The sequence below is a fragment of the Bombus pyrosoma genome, linkage group LG18, assembly GCF_014825855.1.
Source record: "Bombus pyrosoma isolate SC7728 linkage group LG18, ASM1482585v1, whole genome shotgun sequence".
Taxonomy (NCBI): Eukaryota; Metazoa; Arthropoda; class Insecta; order Hymenoptera; family Apidae; genus Bombus; species Bombus pyrosoma.
In genome coordinates, this window is record NC_057787.1 from 3308293 (window position 1) to 3332456 (window position 24164).

At 39.7% G+C, this 24164-nt stretch overlaps 2 protein-coding genes across 2 annotated transcripts; one reads left to right on the forward strand and one right to left on the reverse strand.

Moving 5' to 3' along the window:
- Positions 1–4: 4 nt before the first annotated feature.
- On the reverse strand, positions 5–1919 carry LOC122577355 (golgin subfamily A member 6-like protein 22; the record flags this gene model as incomplete). Its single annotated transcript, XM_043748649.1, has 1 exon — positions 5–1919. A coding segment is annotated over exon 1 (1113 nt), but the record flags the coding sequence as incomplete, so codon positions are not given.
- A 707-nt stretch (positions 1920–2626) lies between these two features.
- LOC122577356 (zinc finger protein 37-like) lies at positions 2627–5493 on the forward strand. Its single transcript, XM_043748650.1, has 3 exons — positions 2627–2638; positions 2728–3710; positions 3825–5493. The coding sequence occupies exons 1-3, from the start codon at positions 2627–2629 to the stop codon at positions 5491–5493; spliced, it is 2664 nt and encodes an 887-aa protein (XP_043604585.1).
- The last annotated feature ends 18671 nt before the right edge of the window (positions 5494–24164 follow it).

Genomic DNA, 24164 nt, shown 5'->3' on the forward strand with positions numbered 1-24164 from the left:
TCCCGTCTTCCCCCGATGCCTTCCTCTCTTTTAGTTTTCTTATTTGGTATATCACCTCTTCCTTCTCTATGTTGTCTTCCCTCTCCTTTCCTATTTCCTCCTCCTCTCCCTGCTCCCCTGCTTTCCTGTCCTCTTTGTGCTCTTTTCCTTCTAGCATCTCCATAAAGTGATTCCTCCACTCTTCTTCGCTTATTTCCTCATTTATTTCCTCTCTTCTTCCTCTGTACTTGTTTATGTACTTCCATACCTCTTGCTCTGTTCTAATCCTCCTTATCTTCTCCATTTCCTCTTCTTCGTGTCTTTCCTTTCTTTCTTTGCACCACAGTTTGAATGTCTTCTCCTCCATTAGTTCTTCTCTGCCGCATTTTCCTCTCCTGAATTTTGCCATCTTCCTTCTCACCTCTCTTTTCCTCTCTTTCCACTCCTTGTCATACCACACTTCCTCTCCCATTCCCCATTTTCTTGTCTTTACTCTCCTCTTTGGTACTGCATTGTTTACCTTGTTTTTGATTTCTGTCCACAGCTCCTCTGTTGTTCTCCCCTCGTAGGTCCAGTCTTTGCATTCCTCCAGGTATTTTTCCCTGCTTTCCCTTATCCACTCCCTTCTCTCCTTCTCTTCTTCTTCTCTTTCTTCGGTTTTTTGTAGTTCTGGCCCCTCTATTTCTACTTCCAGTGGCATATGGTCCGACTCTGTTCTTCTTCCTACCTTCATGTTAGTTATTTCTTCTGTCGCCTCCTGGTTTCCGATCACATAGTCTATCACCGAGTTTCCTCTCTCCCCAATATAGGTCCACTCCTCTCCTTCTTCATCCCTGCCGTTTATTATCGTCCAGCCTCTCTCTTCTAGGTACCTAAGCAGTATTCTTCCCTCCGCGTTTATTTTCTTGTCTTTTGATCGCCTGCTTCTTTCTTTCCCTAAGTCCTTGTTCACCTGCCCTCCCTCTTCTCCCGTTCTCGCGTTCCAGTCTCCGCCGACGATCATCACTTCCTCTTTTCTTCCGTCTACTCTTTCTTCTATCTCTTTCCATGTTCCTTTCGTGTATTGATTATATACCACTATTATCCTGAATGTCTTGTCCTTATATGCTATTTTCCTTTCCACCATATTATCGCTCATTTCTTTGTATTCCAGTTCCTTCAGTCCCTTTCTTAAACCAGTTATTATTCCCCCTTTTGCTCTTCCTTTCTTCCTTATTCTCTCTGCATTTCCATTCGAATTCCTTGGGTAGTCTGTATTTCACTTTTTCCCAATTGCTTTCCTCTAACCATGTTTCTGTGAGTCCGACTACGTCAAATGTTTTTATGTACTCCCACACCTCCTTGTCTTTACCTATTAGTCCTGCTACGTTCCAGAAGCACATTTTCATTCCCCTTGCCTTCCCCCCTCTTTTTTCTCTTCATTTCATTTTTCTTCCCCTCTCCTTCTTTCCTCCGACAGTCTCTCTTCCTTTTCGTTCCATTTGTACCATCTGTCTCCCACTTTTAATTTCCTATATCCTATCCTTACGTTTACGTTTCCCCCTTTTTCCCTTCTTACTCTTGCCTCCCTCCTTATCTGTTGCTGTATTTCTCTCTCTTTTTTCGTTAGGTCGTCGTCTATGTATACTCCTTTTGCCAGTTTGCTTTTTCCTTTCATTATTTTTATTTTCTCCTCTCTTGACTTCATCGACGCTACCATTATCGTCTTCCTATCTCCCACCCTTATCGCGTGCGCCTTTTCCACCTCTGTCTCTATTCCCATTTTATCCCTTATGAATTCCTTTACTGCTTCTTCTTTGTCTCCTTCCTTCCATTCCACCCCCTTGATTACTATGTTATTCCTCCTTTTTTCCCTCTCTTCCCTTTCCCGCTCCTCCTCGAGTCTTTTGATCCTGTCTACTAACTCCTTCTTTCGTCTCTCCCACTGCTCTTTTTCTCTTTCCTCATTCATTTCCTTCTCTCTTCTTTCTCTTTCCTCTTTTATTTCCCTCTCTCTTTTTTCTCTTTCCTCTTTTATTTCCCTTTTTATCTCCTCTTTCATCGCCCTCGCTAACTCCTCCAGCTGTTTTTCGAACACTCCTATTATTTCTTTTATCCTAGCTTCTATTCCTCTTTCCATTTTCTCCGCTTTTTCTGTTGCTACCTCCCTTCCTTCCCCCCTGGTTGTTTTCTCCTTTTCCGTCCAGCTGTATCTTTCTAATGTGTTTTTGGATTCTTCTTTGTTTCCCGCCTTGTCTGTGTTCCTTGGCCTTCCTCTTACTGTCGCCATCTGTTATTTCTTTGCCCAACTTTCTGATTTTCTTCTGTCTGCCTAACCTCTTCCTTTTTTGGATTCTCTTATTTATAAATCTCCCTTGTTTCTCTTCCTTTCACCTTTCCTTCTTTCCTCCTCGTGTGTTTGCACTTTATCTTTCCTCTCTTCGTGTTACTTCGCGCTTTCCTTTCCTTTTTCCCCTCACACTTCACTTTTTCTGCAGAGCACCCCGTCCACGTGTTGCCCTTGCCTCGCACCAAACCGAAAGTCCCGTGCAGTTATGTATTTCATGTTTTTAATTGTAGAACCTGGCTAACTCATAAACATGGCGTCATAAACTGTCCTTTCTATTATCTAGTTCTGTAGCTCTATACGTAGCTTCCTATCCTAACCATGATATTTATGGCACGATTGACTTCAATTACTAGACTAGGACTGTTTCATAGATTTTTCGTTTTTTAGGATGTTACATTAGGTTTCTATATTTTTTTCAGCCTTTTGAATATGAAATAAATATAAAGGATGAGCCAATCGATCCAGAGATCTGCAATGATTTGTCGCCAGTTGATACGAATACAGGGAATGAAAATGGAACAGCAACGTTTAAAAGTGAATATTTGGATGACGTTTATTGTAAGAATGAAGAATCCGCGTTTCCTCAAGAAAGTACGCATTTAGAAAATAACAAATTGGAAAATACTGATAAACGAAAAAGTAAACATAATATACCTCCAAACAACAGAATAAGCTGCAATGTTTGTTTCTTAACTTTTCAAACTAAACATTTATTGGGACTGCATAATAAATTATATAGCTGTAATGCATTTAAGTGTAATAATTGCTCTGCGATCTTCACTATGCATATTTCGTTGATCCGTCATTTAAAGAAGCAATGTTATACGAGAAAATTGTCTGGATATAGATGTAATTTTTGTAACCGGATGTTTTCCTATAAAAGACACATCCAATCTCATTTATTCCATGCGCATGGGAACGAAATATTTTCTAGTGAAAGCAAAATTACGAAAACATCTCCTGAATCGTTAGGAAAGTCGAATCATTCGAATGATATAGTCATGGCAGAATCAAATACTTCACACAGTCCCTCCCCAAAAAACGTAAATAGCTCAATAAATATATCTTTGGAACTATCTAATAGTTCAAACAATACACTCACCGAGGGTTCGAGCAGCAAGATCAAGTCTACGCATCCGAAATTGTTAAACGATTCGCATGGTACATCTTCGAAAAGGACGAAGCTGACTTCAACGCTCGAGACATTTGGTAACAAGACATCAACGGCTGCAGAAGTTATTCAGATGTCTACTTCTGTTAAGCGAATCGAATCTCCTGTTAGGAAAATCCCATTTGTTCAAATTTATGTGAATTTAAAAACAATGACATCTTCATTAAGGAACGAAATAAAAGCTGAATCTGAAAGCTCTAATACCTCGCACAATATGTCTTACAACCTTAGGCCAATGAAAAGATGTTCCTCTTCTTTATATGATCTTTACGATAACGAGACCTTTGAAAGATCAAGAAAATCTTTTAAAAGAAACAATTCTCCCTATATATTTAATCAAAGTAGAAAATCTGTACCTGAAACTAAGCGTAAAGAATGTGTGGTCTGTTTGGAGAAATACGACAAATTCTCCGAGCCTACTAGTTTTGTGTCAAACGAAGACGAAGATGAAAACGAAAAGGAAAACGAAAACGAAGACGCTTTCAAACAAGCAGTATCGAACAATGTGAAAGAGAAATTTGAAGGTTTTCGTGAAACAAGCTCGGCATGTAACTTGCCTTCGAAAGCTGATACGATTGCGTCAAAGCGATTCAATGAATTTGTAAAATCTTCCACTGATAGATTAATCGTACCTCAACAAGAATCGGTCGAATTTCAGAAGAACTTTAAGGTTAATCAGAAGAAAATATTTCAATGTTGTATTTGTAAAAAATCGTTTTCTTTGAAGGAGAACCTGCGCGAGCACATGAAATTGTTCCATACGATTTACATATCGAGCATATGCAACGCGCGTTACACGTCCATGAATAAGTTACTAACTCACTATCTACGTCAGCATATTGTGTTTAAACGAAGGGAATGTTGCGTGTGTAATGAGAAGTTTGACACGTCGGCATTGTTGAAACGGCACATGATTTTGCATTGTTTAAAGACCATAGGATCAGAAAAGAAAGCTCCGGTTGACGTTGAAATAAATTGCAATGCATTCAAGAAACAACACAAATGCAAAGGTTGTCGCAAACGATTTTGGCTATACTCATGTTTGAAACAACATGAGAACGTATGTCGTCGAATGAAAGTCTTAATAAATAAACAACGTGTACCTTGTGTAAACCATTTGTCTCGGTCCTTGGAAGAATCAAGTGACATGGAACTCGGCATAATACAATCACCTGATTTGGAACAAACGTTGGATGTTTCGGATGAGACGACAAGATCTGTGGAAAATTATTTGGCTCCGAGTACGTCTATTACGGATAATACTTCCTCTTCGTCATTCGATACAGCTGCAGAGAACAAAAGGTTACTTAATGAGATTGCATGTGTAAAGGGTTACCAAGCGGACAAGATGAACAGAACAAAGTTTCCTTGCACTACTTGTGGAACACAATTCCAAACATTTAAAAATTTCTGCATACACGAGCGCACCTATTGCCAAACAGCCACAGAAAAGTGTAACGTTTGTAACACGATGTTTTCCACTAAAAGATTATTACAGTATCACATGCTTGCTACTCATATGCCTTCGTGCTCGGTGAACTACAAATTCTTTTGTAAGTTCTGTAATCAAGGATTTCTTAAGAAATCGAATCTTCAAATTCACGAACGACACTTTCATATCAGGCAGGATTCTAGACTGGTGCTAAATTCCGATTGCGTTTTGAAAGATAAACCAATCTGTAATATATGCCATTTGTTATTCGAATCCTACGAACATTTATTTGAGCATAACATGTATTATTACAAGGGCAATGTTTTTTTATGTACAATGTGTGGTAAGTCGTTTCAAGGAATGTACAAGTTTGATTATCACAACAAGTTGAAGCATTATGTGGACGAACCATCGAAATTATACCCTTACAAATGCGATACTTGTAACGAAGGCTTCAGCTACGAATCACATTTCCACGCACATAAGCTGCACGTTCATTTGCACGATTCGCCCGCTAACGAGACGCGCGATCGCGATACATCGAATCAGACTTTTCGCATGTATTCACGATTCTTTGAATAAATTAAGATAATCATAAAATAATATTAAATAAAATAAATAAAATAAAATATTTAATTCTTCGATTTATAAGTCGTTTTAAAATCAATTTTCACGGTACTATACTGAAGAATCGGCCTAGATTGAGACGTACAATAAACACGCCAAATACACACGCACATACGAAGCAGATGATTTCTAAAGTGTTCTTTAAGTCATGTATTCGCATTTTCCATGATACGCATGAAATGTATTGATATTTGCTGAAATATACTTTACAAGTCAAATCAATGCTTCAAACTGCTAGTACAAACTGTGCTCGACTCAAACATCGAGCACTTTTTTTTTTTTTTTATATTGTTTATTTTTAATTTTACAATTTGTCCAGTGGGACATTAGGTAAAATGTTATAACATATGATTGAATAGCATGTGGATGGTTACCCCCAGCGGGGTGCCATCTTCGCGTTTTTTAGTTTATATCCTTTATGAGATCAGCTGGGTGTAAACATCGAGCACTGAGTGAAGTTTGGGTGTCAGCCTTAGGCGCTTCCTGTTCATTGTTCGCGATGGTCTCAGTTTGTTGAACCAGAATATGTCAAGTATTCTAGACTAGACGACCAGCCGGAAAACGAGTGAACTAGATATTCCATACTGCCTCTAACTTTATTTAATATACATCACTTTGTTAACATAAGAGACAAAGAGATCTAATCGCGTTATCGTATCGTTTACTAAGTGCCGCTTGAAACAGCTTAATGAAAATTATTATAGATCTATATGCATTATATCGAATAATAAATTTGTCTGCTTCTCTTTGAGCGCATTATATTTATTTGCTTTTATATACGTATATATTTCTGTGTGTAGGTATGTATTTTATCAAGTACGTTGATCATTATCCTATTTTATTTTATTATTGTACAATTTTTTCTTAAAGGGAGTTTTTCGTTCGGCGTGCGTATCTTCATATTTTATAAATTGCTTTTGGTCAGCATAAATGTCTGAAAAAGTTAGAAAATAAATGAAGCGAGGGTAAGTAAATGTTGCAATTTCTTTACTTAATTGGTCTGGTATTGGTCATTTTTCTTCTATTGCAATGTTTATTCGCTATAATTATTCGTTTAAATGTCTGCTCGATATAATAATTGTAACATTCGATAAGAAATGAACTAACTTATTAATGAATCTGATATTAAGATTAAAAAAAAATTCGTTTTGTTTATCACACGTGCAATGATTATGTGATAAGTTTCATATTTGACAAATAACTAATTTAAATATGAGTCGTAATTACAATTTTCATTATGAGATGATATATTTACTTACCCAGCTATGGATTAATGACGTCGAATGATAATTGTACGGGGTCGATAATGCTTTGTAATGTGCAATTAAACTATTACGTTATATATTCAGTAAATTAATATTTCAATTTCCATCACAGTGGCGGTCGCATAATTCGATAATCGAGGGGAATATGAAACCAAGAACGATATGTATCTGCCGTACAAAGGAACTAACAATTGAGCAATTATAAAAGCTAACATTTGTATTTTCTAAAAATTAGAAAGCTGATAAACTTAATAGATTGCTCGGGAAATTTGTAGATTTTAGTAGTTACGATATGTACTGTTTTTAAAAGTATTCTTTAATAAATTACATTTTCCAAAAAATAACGTACACTCTTTCTCCATGTAAACCACGACGTTTGTACAACCTTTTTTTTTATTTAATTCTTTTCATTCTCAATTTGTCCAATTTGGACATTTTTTAAATTATTTATTTAAATTTTACAATTTGTCCAGTAGGACATTTGGTAAAATATTATAGCTTAAATATACATGTGGTACCCAGCGGGGTACCATCTTCGTGTTTGTTAGGTTATATCCTTTGTAAGATCTGCTGGGTGTTTCCTTTTCAATCATCTTTCTATGCTTGTGTTGATCGCTTCCGCAGCTAGCCGGTTTGAGTGTGTTGCTATTCTTTCTCTGTACTTTTCCGCGCATTTGCTAATCTCCTCCTTGACCGTTGACTTGATCTTGACCTTTGACTTGACCTTGACCGTATTCCCAGGTCCTTCCGAATGTTCTCGTTTCTAACGTACGATGGGGCGTTTACTATTGTTCTAAGAATTTTAGCTTGTATTGTCTCTATTTTGTTTATACGATTCATTGCTGCTGTCCCCCATAGTGGTATTCCGTATGTCCAGATTGATTTTATAATTGTTTTATGTATTTTAAGTTTATTTTCTATGCTTAGTTTGGATTTTCGACTTGTTAGCCAATGCATTTGTCTCCTTGTTGTCCGTATTTTGTTTATTATTGATTTAATATGCTGTTTCCATGTGATTTGTGTTTCTATATGGAATCCTAGGTATTTGACTTGCCTTGTTTGTATTATGTGCGTGCCGTTCAGTAGGATGTTTGGTGGCATCTGTTTTCGCAATGTGAATGTAATATGGTTGCATTTGTTGGGGTTTGCTTTTATTTGTTTAACTTGCAGCCACTTTTCTATTTTTGTGATGTGTTCTTATAGTAATGTGACTGCTGTTTCTGGGTTAGTGTGCTTTACTAGTACAGCTGTGTCGTCCGCGAATGTCAGTATTTTGCTATTGGTATAGCAAATGTGTAACCGTGTATAGTGTGTATAGTATTTGTCCTAGGACACTTCCTTGCGGATGGTACACCCCTGCCTTGATGGTACAATCTTTGTTGCTGCACGAACCAACACTCTCGTATTCGAAACGACTTGCGTTAATTAAAAGACGCGACATGAAGTTAAAATTATGTCTTTGTATACTCGGCACTCGAAATAGGGTGTACTGGTACCATTATATGCAGCACTTTGATTCGAAACGTTTTGTACAAGCAATGTTAATTAGAAGATTGAAGCTACGTTTTTGTTGAACCATCAACTAGAAAATAACGACGTATTTGTCGGATTATGTTTTTCCATCCTGTTTTCGCCGCGATGATCAATCAGCAGTGACCACGCTAAAACACATCCTCTTTATGGAAACATGAAGCGTCTTTGTGACAGAAGAAATACAATTTTACATATTCTGCCAATAACCTGGATTTTGAAATTTAAACCGAAGCTCCTATCGAATTTAATTTGAAGTGTGTTAAGATGAAAAAGAAGTTCGAGTGAAAAAGAAGAAAAGAAAAGTATATCGAATTAGAGGAATTCCAAAGAGAACTTCACCAGTTACAATCTCGACTGAAGTTTCATCGGTATGGTAACTTATGCAAAGTTGCTTAATGTTGCCGAAGATCGCCTAAAGTGAAACACGAACGAAAAGTAGAGAAAACATTTTACTACATTATAAATTTTAATAGCAAAACAGAAAGCACTCTAAGGAAAAATGGACCATCTGCCCAATACATATCCTATGGTAAAGGAAATTTTGATAAAATCCAGAGGTATCTGATCAAAATTAGGGTGAGAGAGAGGCTAGCCATATTTATCAGGTCAACGGTTTATTGCGTTTTAATTGCGGCACGGTAAGTTAACGAGAAATGATTTCAACGAAGAAGATCCGGAGTAAAATGACGCGATATCAATATTGCGGTGTACAGTTACCCATACAGCACTCGACAAAGCATTCTAACCTGGCCGACATTATTACGATAACAGGTACGTTCCTTGATAATGTGACACACGACATGGGTATAATATCAACGGCGTGCTCTAACGTGCCTCTGTTATCCTGTCGTTTTTCAGGCACGCTATTTCCACCTCGGCCCTGAATGAAATTCATGTGCCGTATTTCCTGTTTGGCATGTAAGTTGCGGAATCACAAATACGCCGTTTTCAGCGAGCACACGTTGCCTTCCTCGCTGCGACCACCTGATTGAAAGATCTAACCCGAACGTAAACCTAACATATCGATGATATTCACTTTTCATTGAGTGTTATAAGTTATGACCGTGCACGGGGCCATCAACATCGCGCGCTTGTCGTTTATAAACGAAAGGTAAGCGACCGACAACCAATACTGATGCATACGATGTTATAGACACCGTACAACTATAGGCAGAATTTACTATGTGCTGTCGACAGTTTCTTGCGAATATCACGGCAACTAAGTGATATCGCTTAGTTGGTTATATGTTATTATTATTTTATATTTATTTATTTATTATTTAGGAAAAGGAAATAGTTGCTCAGAATCGTGCTTTCTCTCCCCTTGCAACATATTTAAAAATCACCGAAATCGCAGAGATCGCAGAGAGAGGAAGAGGACTAACAGGACGGCTCAGAGGCAAGGGAGGCACTGCTCTATATTGTTTACACAATCCTTATATACATACAGCTACTTAGGAATTTGCTAAATTCTGAAATTTTGATTCCTCTGAGAATTACTTTTCCCACAGTGTAATGCCTGCTATGTAGCCAATGGTCGGATCTGCGCGTGGCCATATATCCGAGGAGGTGACTGTTTAAGGATAGAACTAAATTACCCGACTCCTATTCACTCTGTCGTGCTCTACGGTACGTTACCATGCGCATATCAAAGGTAAGTGCGAATGAGATAGAATAGCTAAACTGCAATAAGATACAATTTAAGATAGGGTCTCAGTCATATTACGCATCTCTTTAATTTAGTTAAGAACTGTTGGCGAAATATAGCCATGTTTTAATATCATTTTGATTGCACGAATCTCAATAATTTGACTAGGGCCATTTTGTAATATATATATGTCGGAAATGAAAGGAACGTTTGGGAAGGTCCCCAATACTTCAGTCCCGACTTTTTATTACAGCTGTACTTAAATAATAAAAATCAGAAATAGTTGTTCATGATTTAACCCGATTATAATTGTCCGAGATTTGTGATAATGAGCTTGGGCTCGAAGTGACAACTAGTCGCTAAACGTAGCCTCGGTCACGGAATGAACGATTTTACCTAATAGAGTAATTGTATAGCTCTCCTTAAAAAGAAATAGTTGTAGCGGCACTTGACAGTAAACATTCCAACGGTTTCTGCCTCGTGGTTCGCCACACACAGACTCTATTCTTCGGGCAAGATGATTACCAGATGTCGATGCATCTTCACTGTATATTTCTAGCTAGTCTGAGGACCCGCTATAAATCTTAGAATTTATTTAGCTGAGGTTCTTCAAACTGACAAACAGTCTTTGTCCCAACTACGGGAAGATGCGAGAAATCTTCTTTTCCCACGTACGACGCTTCCGCTAGCAACTCTCTTTCTCTCTCTCTCAAGGGTGGTTAGCATCCTTCTTCAACCACCAACATATAAATTAACCAATTAACAGGAACGTCCATTTCCCTCACTTTCCGAACGAAGACTTTCTTCGACGAATCCGATGATTTCGTGTTCTTAGACACACTCCATCATAGTTTTTCTCTGCAGCATCACCGTGACGGAGAGGACATTCTCGTGCGATCTCATCAGCGAGTATAACAACGTCTATACGATCAGTGAATACTTCACGTTTTTAATAAAGAGTTCGATTTAGACTTTGGAGGAAAGTAAATTTGTTATCCCGTTGACCGCGGATACGTTATTGAACCTAAGACCATTGTCATTAGCATCTTGAGTATCTAATTACTTGTCAAATTCTGTAATAATCATATTTGTACTAGTAAATATCTTCTCTATTGCATAAGAACAATGTCTAATCCAGGTGGAGATTTGTTACATGCCCCTAACCCTAATAATAATGACAACCCAACATATATATATTTTCAACAATCCAATAGCTTGAATATTTGATACAATTGTGCGTATGTTGACTGCCAAACTACGGGTGAGTACAGCCTGAGACTCGTTTCGTGTTGGCGACTGTGATGAATGATTTTGACTCGATTGACTGTTACTCTGTCGATTGACTGTCTTCGACTTGGCGACTCTGATGACTTGACTTATTACTCCTTCTATTACTCGAATTGTTTTTTTTAACTAACTTTTCGCTTTCGTGTCATTACGGAGGAAAGCTCGGTGTGGGTATGTTTTAGGTACGAAAAAAGCGGATTCGTTGCTCACACTTTTCGTTAGGTTAGGTTTTTTAGGTTCAAGTTCTATTAGAAATAGCGGTAATGGTTGTTTAGTATCGTATCTGGTTATGTTGTTTATTGCTCTTACCTGGTGTTCGATTTTATCTAGTTCCTCGCATATGTTGCTTGTTTTTGTCTTTGAATGTAATCCTCTGATTACTGCTTTGTAACTTTTGTCAGTTTTGATCTAGTAAGTGTGATATCCGGCGTTTTTCTCTTTTAGTGCTTTTGTCACTTTTCTGAAAGTTTCTGGGGTGCTAGTTTGTACTTTTACCTGGTCCAGTTTTAGTTGTTTAATACTGTAGTTTTCTTTTCCTGCTGTGTTGTTCCAGTAGTTCAATGAGGGGGTCTATTATATGGGAATCTATGTGGATTGGTGGTGGTTTGGCGATGTGGGTTATTGGTTTTTCGGCTGGATCTGTTTCTTTCTCTTCTGGCAGTGCGCTGAAGGAGTTTCGGAGAGTGATTTCTTGTAGCCATTGTTGCTTTTCTGCTTCTGCAGCCCTCCTAAAGTTTGTGTTTGTTGATATTTTTCGTTTTTTATTGAAAGTTACCACCTTCCAGCTTTCATCTTGGTGTGATAGTTCGTTGTTGATATTATTATTCTTCTCATCATTCTTTTGTGTAGTTTCCATTTCTATTTCCTTTGTAACTGAGCAATCCCGATCTTCGTTTATTGATTGATTTAGGTTTACTAAATCCGTAGTTTTGTTTATAAAATATGTGTCGCCTCTGTTTGTTATTTTTATTGGTGGTATTTGTTGCATTTTGGATTTTCCACCATTTGGCGATGGGCGCTGTTGTCGTTAGTCACTTTGTTTTTCCCACTTGTCGCACTTGTTGAAGCACTGTTTCACACGTCCGTTCAGCTCAGCTGCTCGGGCAGGACGACCCAGTAAACAGTGTGAAAATATATTTGAAAGTGAGAAGAGTAGTGATGGCGCAGTCTACGACTATCGTTCGAAGTGCCCAAAATCACCCCAAATGTGTTTGGAATGTTCATACAAATACCATGCGATATATAATAATGTAATATATTATCCAGAATATAAATTAATAAAAGGTATGGTATAATGTGTTTCTAATATTTTTAAGTTGTATATCCTATATATAATATCGTATATTTAATTAACTCGAACAAGAAGAGCGTCACCATACTTTGGGGACGGGGCCCCCACGGAAGCATAGCCGTCACATAGATATGTGTGACGTGATGACGAACGTGTTACTACATATATTAACTTATAAATTAGTATACATATATCAAATTCTAAAAAAAGCAATAATTTCTTTGGATAGTATCTCTCCTGTTCTTTAAATAAATTAGTGGATAATGTATCTCACAGATCGATAGAAGTAATAGAAAATAAAGGAAAATTCATAAAATATTAAATGAAAGGATAACAAAATTAACATTGAATTTATATTGTTTCACAGCCAAAAACACAATTTTAAGAGAAAATTTAATTTTTTCCAGTGTTCGAAAGAAGACAATTTTTGTTTATCCTATCTTCATATTCTATATTCTGTTTCATATTATAATATGAAATTATACAAACGATTCTTTCAATTTTTGTTTTAGTATCATGAAAAATCTGAAAATAAGGTTGAATTTATAATTATTCGCAACAGTATATGTGGTAACTAATACAAGTGGCGAGAAAAATATAACTAGCAGGAGAGTTTGAAAACGTGTCAATAAGTATCTAAGAATCAGAGTTATTTTGTTATGAAACATATGGCCACACGATAACTCACTTATTATTAGCTTTACTTATGTTTTGAAATATTAATTTATAGTTAAATATAACAAAATATGCAAAAATATCTAGACGCGTACAAAAATAAGCAGAAATATGCGAAACTAGATCTACATTACGTACGCTTTGAATATATTTTATATGTGATTTACATCCTTGAATACATAAAAAATTTACTCAATCTGGTCATGCGAAATCGTTGAATTAATTTTTATGTACAATCCAATGCAGATTCATGATTAGGGTTAGGGGCGTGTAACGAATATTCACCTGGATTAGACATTGCTCTTATGCAATAGAGAAGATATTTACTAGTACAAATATGATTATTACAGAATTTGACAAGTAATTAGATACTCAAGATGCTAATGACAATGGTCTTAGGTTCAATAACGAATCCGNTCCAAAGTCTAAATCGAACTCTTTATTAAAAACGTGAAGTATTCACTGATCGTATAGACGTTGTTATACTCTCTGATGAGATCGCACGAGAATGTCCTCTCCGTCACGGTGATGCTGCAGAGAAAAACTATGATGGGGTGTGTCTAAGAACACGAGATCATCGGATTCGTCGAAGAAAGCCTTCGTTCGGAAAGTGAGGGAAATGGACGTTCCTGTTAATTGGTTAATTTATATGTTGGTGGTTGTAGAAGGATGCTAGCCACCCTTGAGAGAGAGAGAGAGAGAGAGAGAGAGAGAGACGGAGAGAGAGAGAGTTGCTAGCGGAAGTGTCGTACGTGGGAAAAGAAGATTTCTCGTATCTTCCCGTAGTTGGAGGCTAAGACTGTTTGTCAGTTTGAAGAACCTCAGCTAAATAAATTCTAAGATTTAGAGCGAGTCCTTAGGCTAGCTGGAAGTATACAGTGAAGATGCATCGACATCTGGTAATCATCTTTGCCCGAAGAATAGAGTCTGTGTTTCGTCGACCATTCGCGGAGAGACGCGATCGCGAGAAGGCACGTCAACGGGAGTCGTAAATTCCTGTTACGATTAAATAATCGACGCCACGAAATGATCGATCCCCTGATTTCTGTTACGACAATAGGGGTGGTTCAACTGAATTTACACTGAATTAGCAGGTATATAATAGTGTTTATTCCAACAACTTTATATAAGAACAATAGTTACGCCGATGCGTATATATAAGTGAAATAAATGACTGATTTAAGGTATGAAACTCGTTATAACGTGTTAAGTAAGTGTAGAACTGTTGATGACTGCTTGAGCACTCGCTCGAGAGTGCTGGACTGCCCTTAAGGTATCTCGGAGGAAAGCTTGGTGTGGGTGTGCCCTTTGACCGATGAACGCGGATTTGTTGTTCACACTTTTCGTCCAGGAAGTGAGAGTAACGATCCGCGATGCTGATTGGTTATGACCCATTCTGATGAACAGGATATGCTGAAGTCTCCCACCAACGTAGAGCGGGTGGATTTTGTTCCTGACGAAAGAAACAGCTTTTTCCGATGGACATGTGTTAGCTTTTCCCATCTGGTGACTGTCCGCTTTCTCCGTGATTCTTAAGAGCGCTTAATAAACTCAAGGACTTTTCCAAGACCCAGCCATAAACTGAAAATACTTCTAGAATTAGAGAATTCTCCAGACATGCACTTTGACTGGCAAACATGTGTGGAAACAATGAAGCTGAAAGTCAACGTCTTATGGTGGGTCCGTGGGTCTATTGAGAATCGGGAAGACTGTAGGTTGGGTGTTGGCTGCCAGGTAGCGAGGGCTGGCATGCAGATATCCCAAGCGACGTAACAGTCTGTGTGTGGCGAACCACGAGGCAGAAACCGTTGGAATGTTTACTGTCGAGTGCCGCTACAACTATTTCTTTTTTTAAGGAGAGCTATGCTATTACTCTATACCTCTATTAGGTAAAAACGTTCATTCCGTGACCGCGGCTACATTCGGCGACTGGTTGTCGTCTCGAGTCCGAGCTCACTATCACAAGTCTCGAACAAATACAATCGAACATTCGCACGTTCGCGGGAAGACGCGATCTCGAAGAAGCGCGCCAACGAGAGTCGTAAATTCCCGTTACGATTGACCAATCGACGCCACGAATCGTACGATCCCTTATTTCTTGTGGGATAATAAGGGTGATTAATTGAAATAACGCTGCGATTAACAGGTTACTATGTATTTAATCGATCCAACAACTTTGGTGTTACAATAATGAATGTTTGTACGAACAACGACGAGTGAGTACGACCTGAGACTCTTTTCGTATCGTTGCGTTGACTGACTGTATTCGACTGACTAAGATTCGCTGGAGATCGACCGAACACTCTGTTGAAGACTTGTTGATGACTCGATGAGAACTTGGTCGAGGGTGCGTGACGACTTGCTTGAGAGTGTTGGTGATGACTGCTTGACCACTTGATCGAGAGTGACTTGATGATGACTGCTTGAACACTTGCTCAATAGACCCAAGAACCCGCCATAAAGCGTTAACTTTAGCTTCATTGTCTCTACACATGTCTGCCAGTCAAATTGCTTGTTTTGAAGAATCTTCTGATTCTATAAGTATTTCCAGTTTATGGCTGGGTCTTGGAAAAGTCCTTGAGTTTATTAGGCGCTCTTAAGAATCACGGAGAAAGCGGAAGTCACCAGATGGGAAAAGCTAACACATGTCCATCGAAAAAGGCTGTTTTTCGTCAGGAACAAAGTCCACCCCAGTTCTACGTTGGTGGGAGACTTCTTCATATCCTGTTCATTAGAGTGGGTCATAACCAATCGGCATCGCGGATCGTTACCCTCACTTTCTGGACGAGAAGTGTGAACAACGAATCCGCGTTCTTCGGTCAAAGAGCACACCCACACCAAGCTTTCCTCCGAGACACCTTAAGGGCAGTTCAGCACTCTCGAGCAAGTGTTCAAGCAGTCATCATCAAGCCACTCTCGATTAAGTCGTCATCCACTCTCGAGCAAGTCTTCGTCAAGTCTTCGTCAAGTCTTCATCAAGTCTTCACTAGTGTTCGGGCGATCTCTAGCGAGTCTTAGTCAGTCGAATACAGTTAGTCAACGCAACGATACGAAAGGAGTCTCAGGTCGTACTCACTCGTCGTTGTTCGTACAAACATTCATCATTGTAATACCGAAGTTGTTGGATCGATTAAATACATAGTAACCTGTTAATCGCAGCGTTATTTCAATTAATCACCCTTATTATTCCACAAGAAATAAGGGATCGTACGATTCGTGGCTTCGATCAGTCCATCGTAACGGGAATTTACGACTCTCGTTGGCGCGTTTCTTCGAGATCGCGCCTCCCCGCGAACGTGCGAAACTTCACTAATATTTAATTATTATCTCGATGAAAATGACGGTCGTTTTAATGCAACTCTCAATCCGTGGTGGTGTATCCATTTGAAATCGCAGGGTATTTGGAAATTGATTCGGACGAGTGTGACGTGATGAATCGATTTTCAGGGACCGCGATATGGATGCAAGTGTAAACGGTTATGGTGGTAAAAGTTAATTAGTTATAAACGTTTCCATTTTTTCATCTGGCCATATCACTATTAATTCGCACTTGCATGCGAAGACTTTTAATTAAAATTTTCATTACTCTCGCCACCGAATCCTAGCTTCCAGTATTAAACGAGTAACTCATAGATTGCATTATAACGCGTCAATCGCAAATAACGTACGATGCGAATTCAATTAAAGAAATCGTAACGTTTTTATCCGGCCCGCGTCTGAACCGCCGCTTTGAGCGCCGGTAACATAAATCTCATTACCCGTGCTCCACAGTTCGCGCTACTTAGTCGCAATAATGAAAATCTAATTCTACTCACATCTTATAAGTGCGTAGCGAATCGTCGAACAACGCCGTTTTGAGTTTTTAGCGCGTATTTCTTTACACGCCTAACAATCTCGAAGATACGACAAACGTGTGATTATATAATTAGGTTTGAACGATATTTGCCGGAACGCGGAAGATTTCGTGATTTCATCGTCGACGAATGGAATTTCGGCAACGTTGAATTTTTACGCTCGATTGGCCATTCCTGCTGAAAACCTTCATTTCATCCGTTTTTAATCCGTTAATTCGATTTATCCGATAGTCTGATCTGTCTCGGATAACGTTTCATTTCGCTTCGGTTTATATCCCAGTATTCGAAACTACTTGCCGTTGGACCGAGCGGAGTTGGGTTCGACGAATCCGAAGAAATCTCCTATGCACAAACGCAGGTTGGAGAGAAGCTCGGACGGCTCGATTGGACGTAAGGTTTTACGGCAGCTGGACAAGATTCGTGAACGCCTGGCGTGAAAATATTGCACTGGGTTAACCTCCGTAATCCTTTCATCGGGCATAATTTCGCGACTGCGCTTTATCTTCGCCGTCTGCCTTTTAAATTTCGTCTTGCTTGCACAAACATCGAAACAACGTCTTTCTCGATAGCTGAACGACCGGATTTAAGCCCGGATCGATCGACCGTGGTCCTCTCGTCGGGACAGTCGCACACACGATTGAAATGGACGACGGAGTGTTGGTGGAAATTCTCAGACGGAAGACAGAACGGGTTGATAGAATTATAGCGCGACCATAAAGCTCGACAAAAGGATATTTGCGGTCTCACGATCCATCGCGTCCGACATGAGCGTACGTGACGTGTTTGTTTCTCTGTCTAGTGGCGCGCGGCTGAAATACTTGTCTCGCAGGAGTGCAATGCACTGTGCTGCTGGCTGCTGGGGAGTGTATTTACTCGGTTTTCGGTCGATATTGTCGGCCGGGCCGGCAAGCTTCGCTCTCATGTCGCAGCGTCGGAATTACGCGTCGACGAAGGCCGCCAGAAAGAAATCGTACTCGTTCGTCTCCGTCTCTGATCGCATAAGCACGGCTAGACTTCGCTCCCGTGACAGGAAAACACCTGGAGGGCGAGGGGACATTTTGTCCCAACACCTGCGGCAATTATCGAACGGAGACTCGATGAGGGCAAACGAGTCGTGGCCATCCAGAATGCTACCGTTGCCGAGTATGCTTCGAGTATGAATATGCAATTGCAAAATATGTAAAACGGTTGGCGTTTTTGTTGGAAACGAGCTGAGAATTGCGTTGAATATACGAAGGATTTCGATTTTCAGAACCGCAGTTTCGGAGGTATCGCTTATTTTAAGAGAGTGCGAATTTCAAAGTAGTCTGAAAATAGAGAGGAAGAAAGGTGGAATTTTCGTTAACTGTTAATGACGTTATCGGATGCGATAAAAATTAGGACAGCAGAAAAATTGTAGATACGGATTGAAAATCAATTTACTTAATTTAATTTTACTTATTATATCAACGATCCGTAAGTTGGACTCTGGCGAATTGTATTTCCCAGCAATTTTCCTCTGTTCTCTGGCTCCATGATCGATAATGGAAAAATATTAATCCCGATGGGGCGGCCGATGACATTATACAGACAGATGGGCATGTCCGCTTTAAAGGAGCAGAAGCGGCGTTTGCATAATGACATAATTACCGAAATCTCGAAAGCGACAGGGGACTGTTAATTAAGACAAAACGATACGACGATAACGATTGTCGGGCGATCGGTGTGCAAAGTGCAAGGCGACTCGCTTAATGAGATGAATTGCTACTCGGCCTGTCGCGTCCACTCGAAAAATTCATTAAGGGCGAACAAAATTAGCGGCAGCACTCTCGTCGCGTTAATTAAGCCGTCAAAACGCTGCAATAATTATCGTCTCCGCCGATAAAAATAACTGCACTGTCGAAAAAAGCTGACCACGCCGAGCTGCCAATTAAAATTAAAAGAAAGTTTCAAGCGAGATGAATCGCAGTTCGTGTGGCATCCGATCTCCCTGAAAAACGAACCGCGTTTCCCGAGTCCCTTCACGGATATGGCCGAGAGTAAAAATACTAACAAGTTTTAACGCTCGATACGTGTTTGTTCCGTATAACGTTAAACTGATTTTATGTATTAGGTATTACGCGAGACTGTACGCGAGACTGTACACGTGACTGTACAGGTACTACGAGAGAACATCGAAGTAAGCTTTGGCACGAGTTATCATATTGCTTCCACTCGGAATTCTCATTTTCATAGATCCAACGGAAAATTGTGAAATTATTTTCTCTATCACGGCATAGAAACTTGTAATCGACGCAGTTTTTGCCAGTATTTGGAATGTTTCTAATACGATGTGCTTACGAATTACACCTCGAACAAATACAAATTAATGTTTATTCCAATAACTTTGTAAAGATAGTTACACTGATGCGTATGTATAAGTTAAGTAAGTGATTGATTTAAGGATAGAAACCCGGTAATGACAAATTCGATAAATAGTTGCTAGTGTGAAGTATCGTACGTGAGAAAAACTAACTTTCCCGTGTCTTCCCGTAGTAAACGATAAGGCTTTGCAATCGAGTCAGTGAAAAGATGCTTGTACGGTCTGATGGACTTTAGCTAGAAAATGCTTGAGATTTCTGATAGGTTCTTAAGACTATTGAGGGTATGCAGTAAGGACGCGGGGACATCTGGTTGCCATCTTTAGAGTTTAGTATCTACGAGTGTCTACGAGCATCTTTCTGTATCAATGAGCATTTTAAGTGTTATCACGGGTTATATACTGAGTTATTCGACGAGCATTTATCCGCGATTTTACTTTGCGATTTATACTTCGTACTAGCGACTCAGCGAATATAGGCTATANCATTAATTTATTATTTTTAAATATATTCGACGGTTACGACAACAAACGATAACTTTCAATAACGCTCACGGCCAAACATCCTATAGACCTGTCCTCTACATTTCTTTTCCAGTTAGCAGTTTCGTATTTTCACGTCTCGTCCGAAGCTATCGATGCAAACATTGGAGGCATCCCTTCGCGGAGACTGAAACAACGAAGGAAGGACACGCGAACGAAGAAACGAATCAACGAGTAATGGACGTAGTTATCTGCGATGGATAGTTACATTTAAGCGTGACTGGTTCGCTTGATCTTAATCGCGACTAGCTCCGCACTATTAACCGTATCCGGTTCCACCGAAAACCGTTTAAGTTGAAGCGAAATTGCCGTTTCTACAAGTGACTATTCACTCGTCTAAGAAATTTGATGATTTGAACACGGCAGGAATTAAATAGCAGGCAATCTATAATACAATTAAAGCGAACGCATTCTCCTGTTCAAAGCATCCGAGACGAAACAAGACGAAAAATGACGAGACGAGACGAGACGAGACCACGTTAATGTTTGAAATATCTCGTGCTAATAAGAAACGCCGAGCTACTCAAAGTTGCTCTTCGAGGATAACCGTAATCGCGACAAACATTGTCGATCGAATCTAATCGTATGCGACGAAAGGCAGGCCACTCCGTTTCTGAAATTCACTCGAGACCGCGAACGAAATGATGGAAAATGCTCTTTGAAAGCGTATGTCGTCGAAAAGACACGCGCCTGACAATGACAATGTTTGGTGTCGCAGTGGCGCGAGTTCATCGGGCAAGGGTGGCGATGTTAACTCGTAGTATATACGTATATTCGCTGTAGAAAGCTGGCGCGATCGAAACGATTTAATTTTCCAGGTCGTTGTTGCAGATATTGCTCAAAGCACTCGCATTTGTTGGAGAGAGGGCTTCCGATCGGAACAAAGACTGGGACAAAGGCGGCTTTGCTGGCTTCTGGAACTTCAATCCCGAAGAGTCGCGACGTGCTGGCACGCTGCGCGCCGCTGAAAATCATTGTTAATCGAACGTCTTAAATTTCAAGTCTAGAATTCTACGAGTCTTAAAAGCTGTCCTCTTCGAGATTCTCTCTGTGCGCCTCGTAGTCGGGAGTCGGGAACGAAGAGTGTAGCTTTCTTTTTCGGCGGTCTATTGTATCTCAAATCTATTACACTTTTCCCAACTCGGGCACAGTGTACAATTCACGGAAGGGAGATTTTAAATTTCGGTCGCCTCTGGTGAGAAAGGACGCCCCGGAATTTCTCCACTCACATCCTTAATCTTGAGTACGATATTAACAGGACACCGAGGGTCTCGAAAATTTGATGAAAGAGATTTCTGCGATGTATCAGACCAGTGGAAAACGTGTCGATCCAGGAAGCGTCTCGTATATAGGAGGATGTATAGGATGTATGATAGCAGGAGAATGGAAGCGTAACTCGGTTCGGTACATGCAGCATTTTACATTTAAAGCGGCTTTGGCCCGGTGTGTCGATGGAAGGAAAGTAATATCGAGCGGTGGAACGCGCTTCTGGGCGACGTGCAAATTGAGAGTTATGCATTTCCGCGCGTTGTGGACGTGCTACAAGTGCAGGTGTGCCCGTTGAAGACGTAACGCGCGGTCACGCGTGCAATACGTGTCGCTTGATTGGCAAGACCGTATGTCTTGCGGACAACCAGCGAGATATTGTGTTTCAAGAAAATTTAACTACGATGGATCGCGATTCGCGCACTTTAAACTGCCAACGCCATCGAGAAGACGTTTTTCATATTTAAAGTAAACGGCCGTACGTGTGCGTTTCCCCCAAAATATTTAGGGGCCGAGCATCTCACATTTTCGTTGAACATCGGCTTTTCCCGTTCCAACAGCTACCAATCATCAAAGACATTGTCACGAATATAGATGATTGCGAAATGGATCTTTTCGGTCGTGAGTAATTTTCTGGATGCTTTGGGGTCAAACGACGACCGATCTTCATTGATGCTCGTTCGACGAATCGAGATGCTTCGCGTCTGGACGTATAATGAACGCTGGCTGTCCGGAAATGTTGGGGCTATTAGATGTATGAACAGAGTAACGCGTGGATAAATTGTAAAGTAAAAAATATATGTTAATACAGAAGTGTAAGTACAAGTAGGAATATAATTTGAGCTGATCCCGATCTGCACGCTAGCAGTGTTACCCTATAACTGAAAGCACCGAGGCCATCGTCGCCTGCCTACTGTCTATCGTCTGCCTTCGTTCCAGTCTATTGCTGTCGATGGCTTCAGTGCTTGAGAAAACTAAAAAGACCAGATGTAGAGTTCAGTTTGCTGTTGAGTGTCGAAACGTGCAGACGTGTGTCTAGTGCTCTGTGAAGTTCGTAAAACAACACGTGACGCCCATCTGTCGAAAGTGAATCGAAGTAAGCATAGCCCAAGTGTTCTCAAAACTTACCAGTGGAAAATCAAACGCTCCTAATCTCGATCCCGAACCATAGCCTCTCGACTAGTTATTTCAATTGAATTAACTATCTCGAGTATGGCCCAAATATCCCAAGCAGGCTCTCTTGAGCAAAACTACAACCACACCGCACTACTTCCCCCATGGCAAAAGGGAAATAATGACTTTAATAACACAAAAAATCGCCAGCCAGAAACAGTCAAAATAAAAGCAAACACTAGCCAAAGTGAACCGCCAATAAACCAGGTAATTACTTACAATAGATTCTCAATACTAGAATCTACACATGATTCTATGGACATAGTCGAAACACCAACAAATCTGCACACACAAAAGACCCTCCTCGCCCACCAATCTCTATTGATGATGTTATCGACATCCAAATGACGACTAAGTCCATCGAGAAAGATATAAACAAAGAGGATTACACACTAAAAATTAAAAATAATCAGGTTAAAATCCTGACGGCGAATCCAGACTCCTACAGAAAAATAACAAAATTACTAAAAACTCTAAACGCAAACTTCCACACATTCCAACTGAAACAAGAAAGACCTTTTCGTGTGGTACTACACAACGTCCACCACTCAGCTAACTTAGACGAACTTAAGTTCGAACTCCTTAAACTTGGTCATGAAGTAATTAACATCAACAATATAAGACATAGAATCTCGAAAAACCCGCTATCCTTATTTTTTATTGACTTAAAACAAAAGCCAAACAATAAACAAATTTACAACATCAATCGACTAATGAACTCAGTAGTAAAAATCGAAACTCCTCTAATAAAAAAAGAGATAGTGCAATGTAAAAGGAGCCAAAGGTACGGTCATCCGCAGAAGTACTGCAATCATAATTTCCGCTGCGTTAAATGTGCAGGTACACACCCCACTGACCAGTGCACTAAATCACCAGAAACCCCAACGAAGTGCATCCACTGTTAAGGTGAGCATCCTGCTAACTATAAAGGTTGCTCAGCCTACAAAACTTTATATATAAACAAGTATCCTAAACTCAGAGCCAAAGAGACGACCAATCAGATGCCTAGTCCTCCAAAATTCACTACTACTTCAATCTTCTATGTCCAAGCAGTACAAGGAAACCAAAATAATCCGAATATCCAAAGAGACCATTCTCAAAACAGTTTTCCCAATCCACAAAACACGGACAACTTCACTAGACTCGAAGAACTAATGGAGAAACAGTCAGAGGAAATTAACAACTTATCTTTATTAACACTCCTCATGGATAAATTAATACGCACAGAAGCAAAATAAAACCAAGATGCATAGCTCTTTGGAATAACAACGGTCTAGCTCAACACAAATTCGAACTAGAACTCTTCCTAAAACAACAGCAAATCGACGTAATGCTCATATCTGAAACCCATTTCACCGACAAAAACTATCTGAAAATAAACGGTTATAACTTCTATCATACCCAACGCTCCAGTGGAAAGGCCCACGGCGGCACCGGAATCATTATCAAATCCAGCATTAAGCATTACGAACTTCCATCATTCCAGAAGGACTACCTCCAAGCAACAAACGTAGCAATAGAAGACTGCCCTCCCAGACACTCCATTGCCAAAGAAGACTTTGGTAAATTCCTTGACACTCTGGGCAATAGATTCATAGCTGGAGGAGACTATAACGCCAAAGATACCCAATGGGGCAGCAGATTGGTCACAGTAAGAGGCAAAAATCTCTTAAATAGCATAATAACCAACAATCTCAACTACCTCACCACATATGCACCCACATACTGGCCCACTGACACTAACAAAATACCT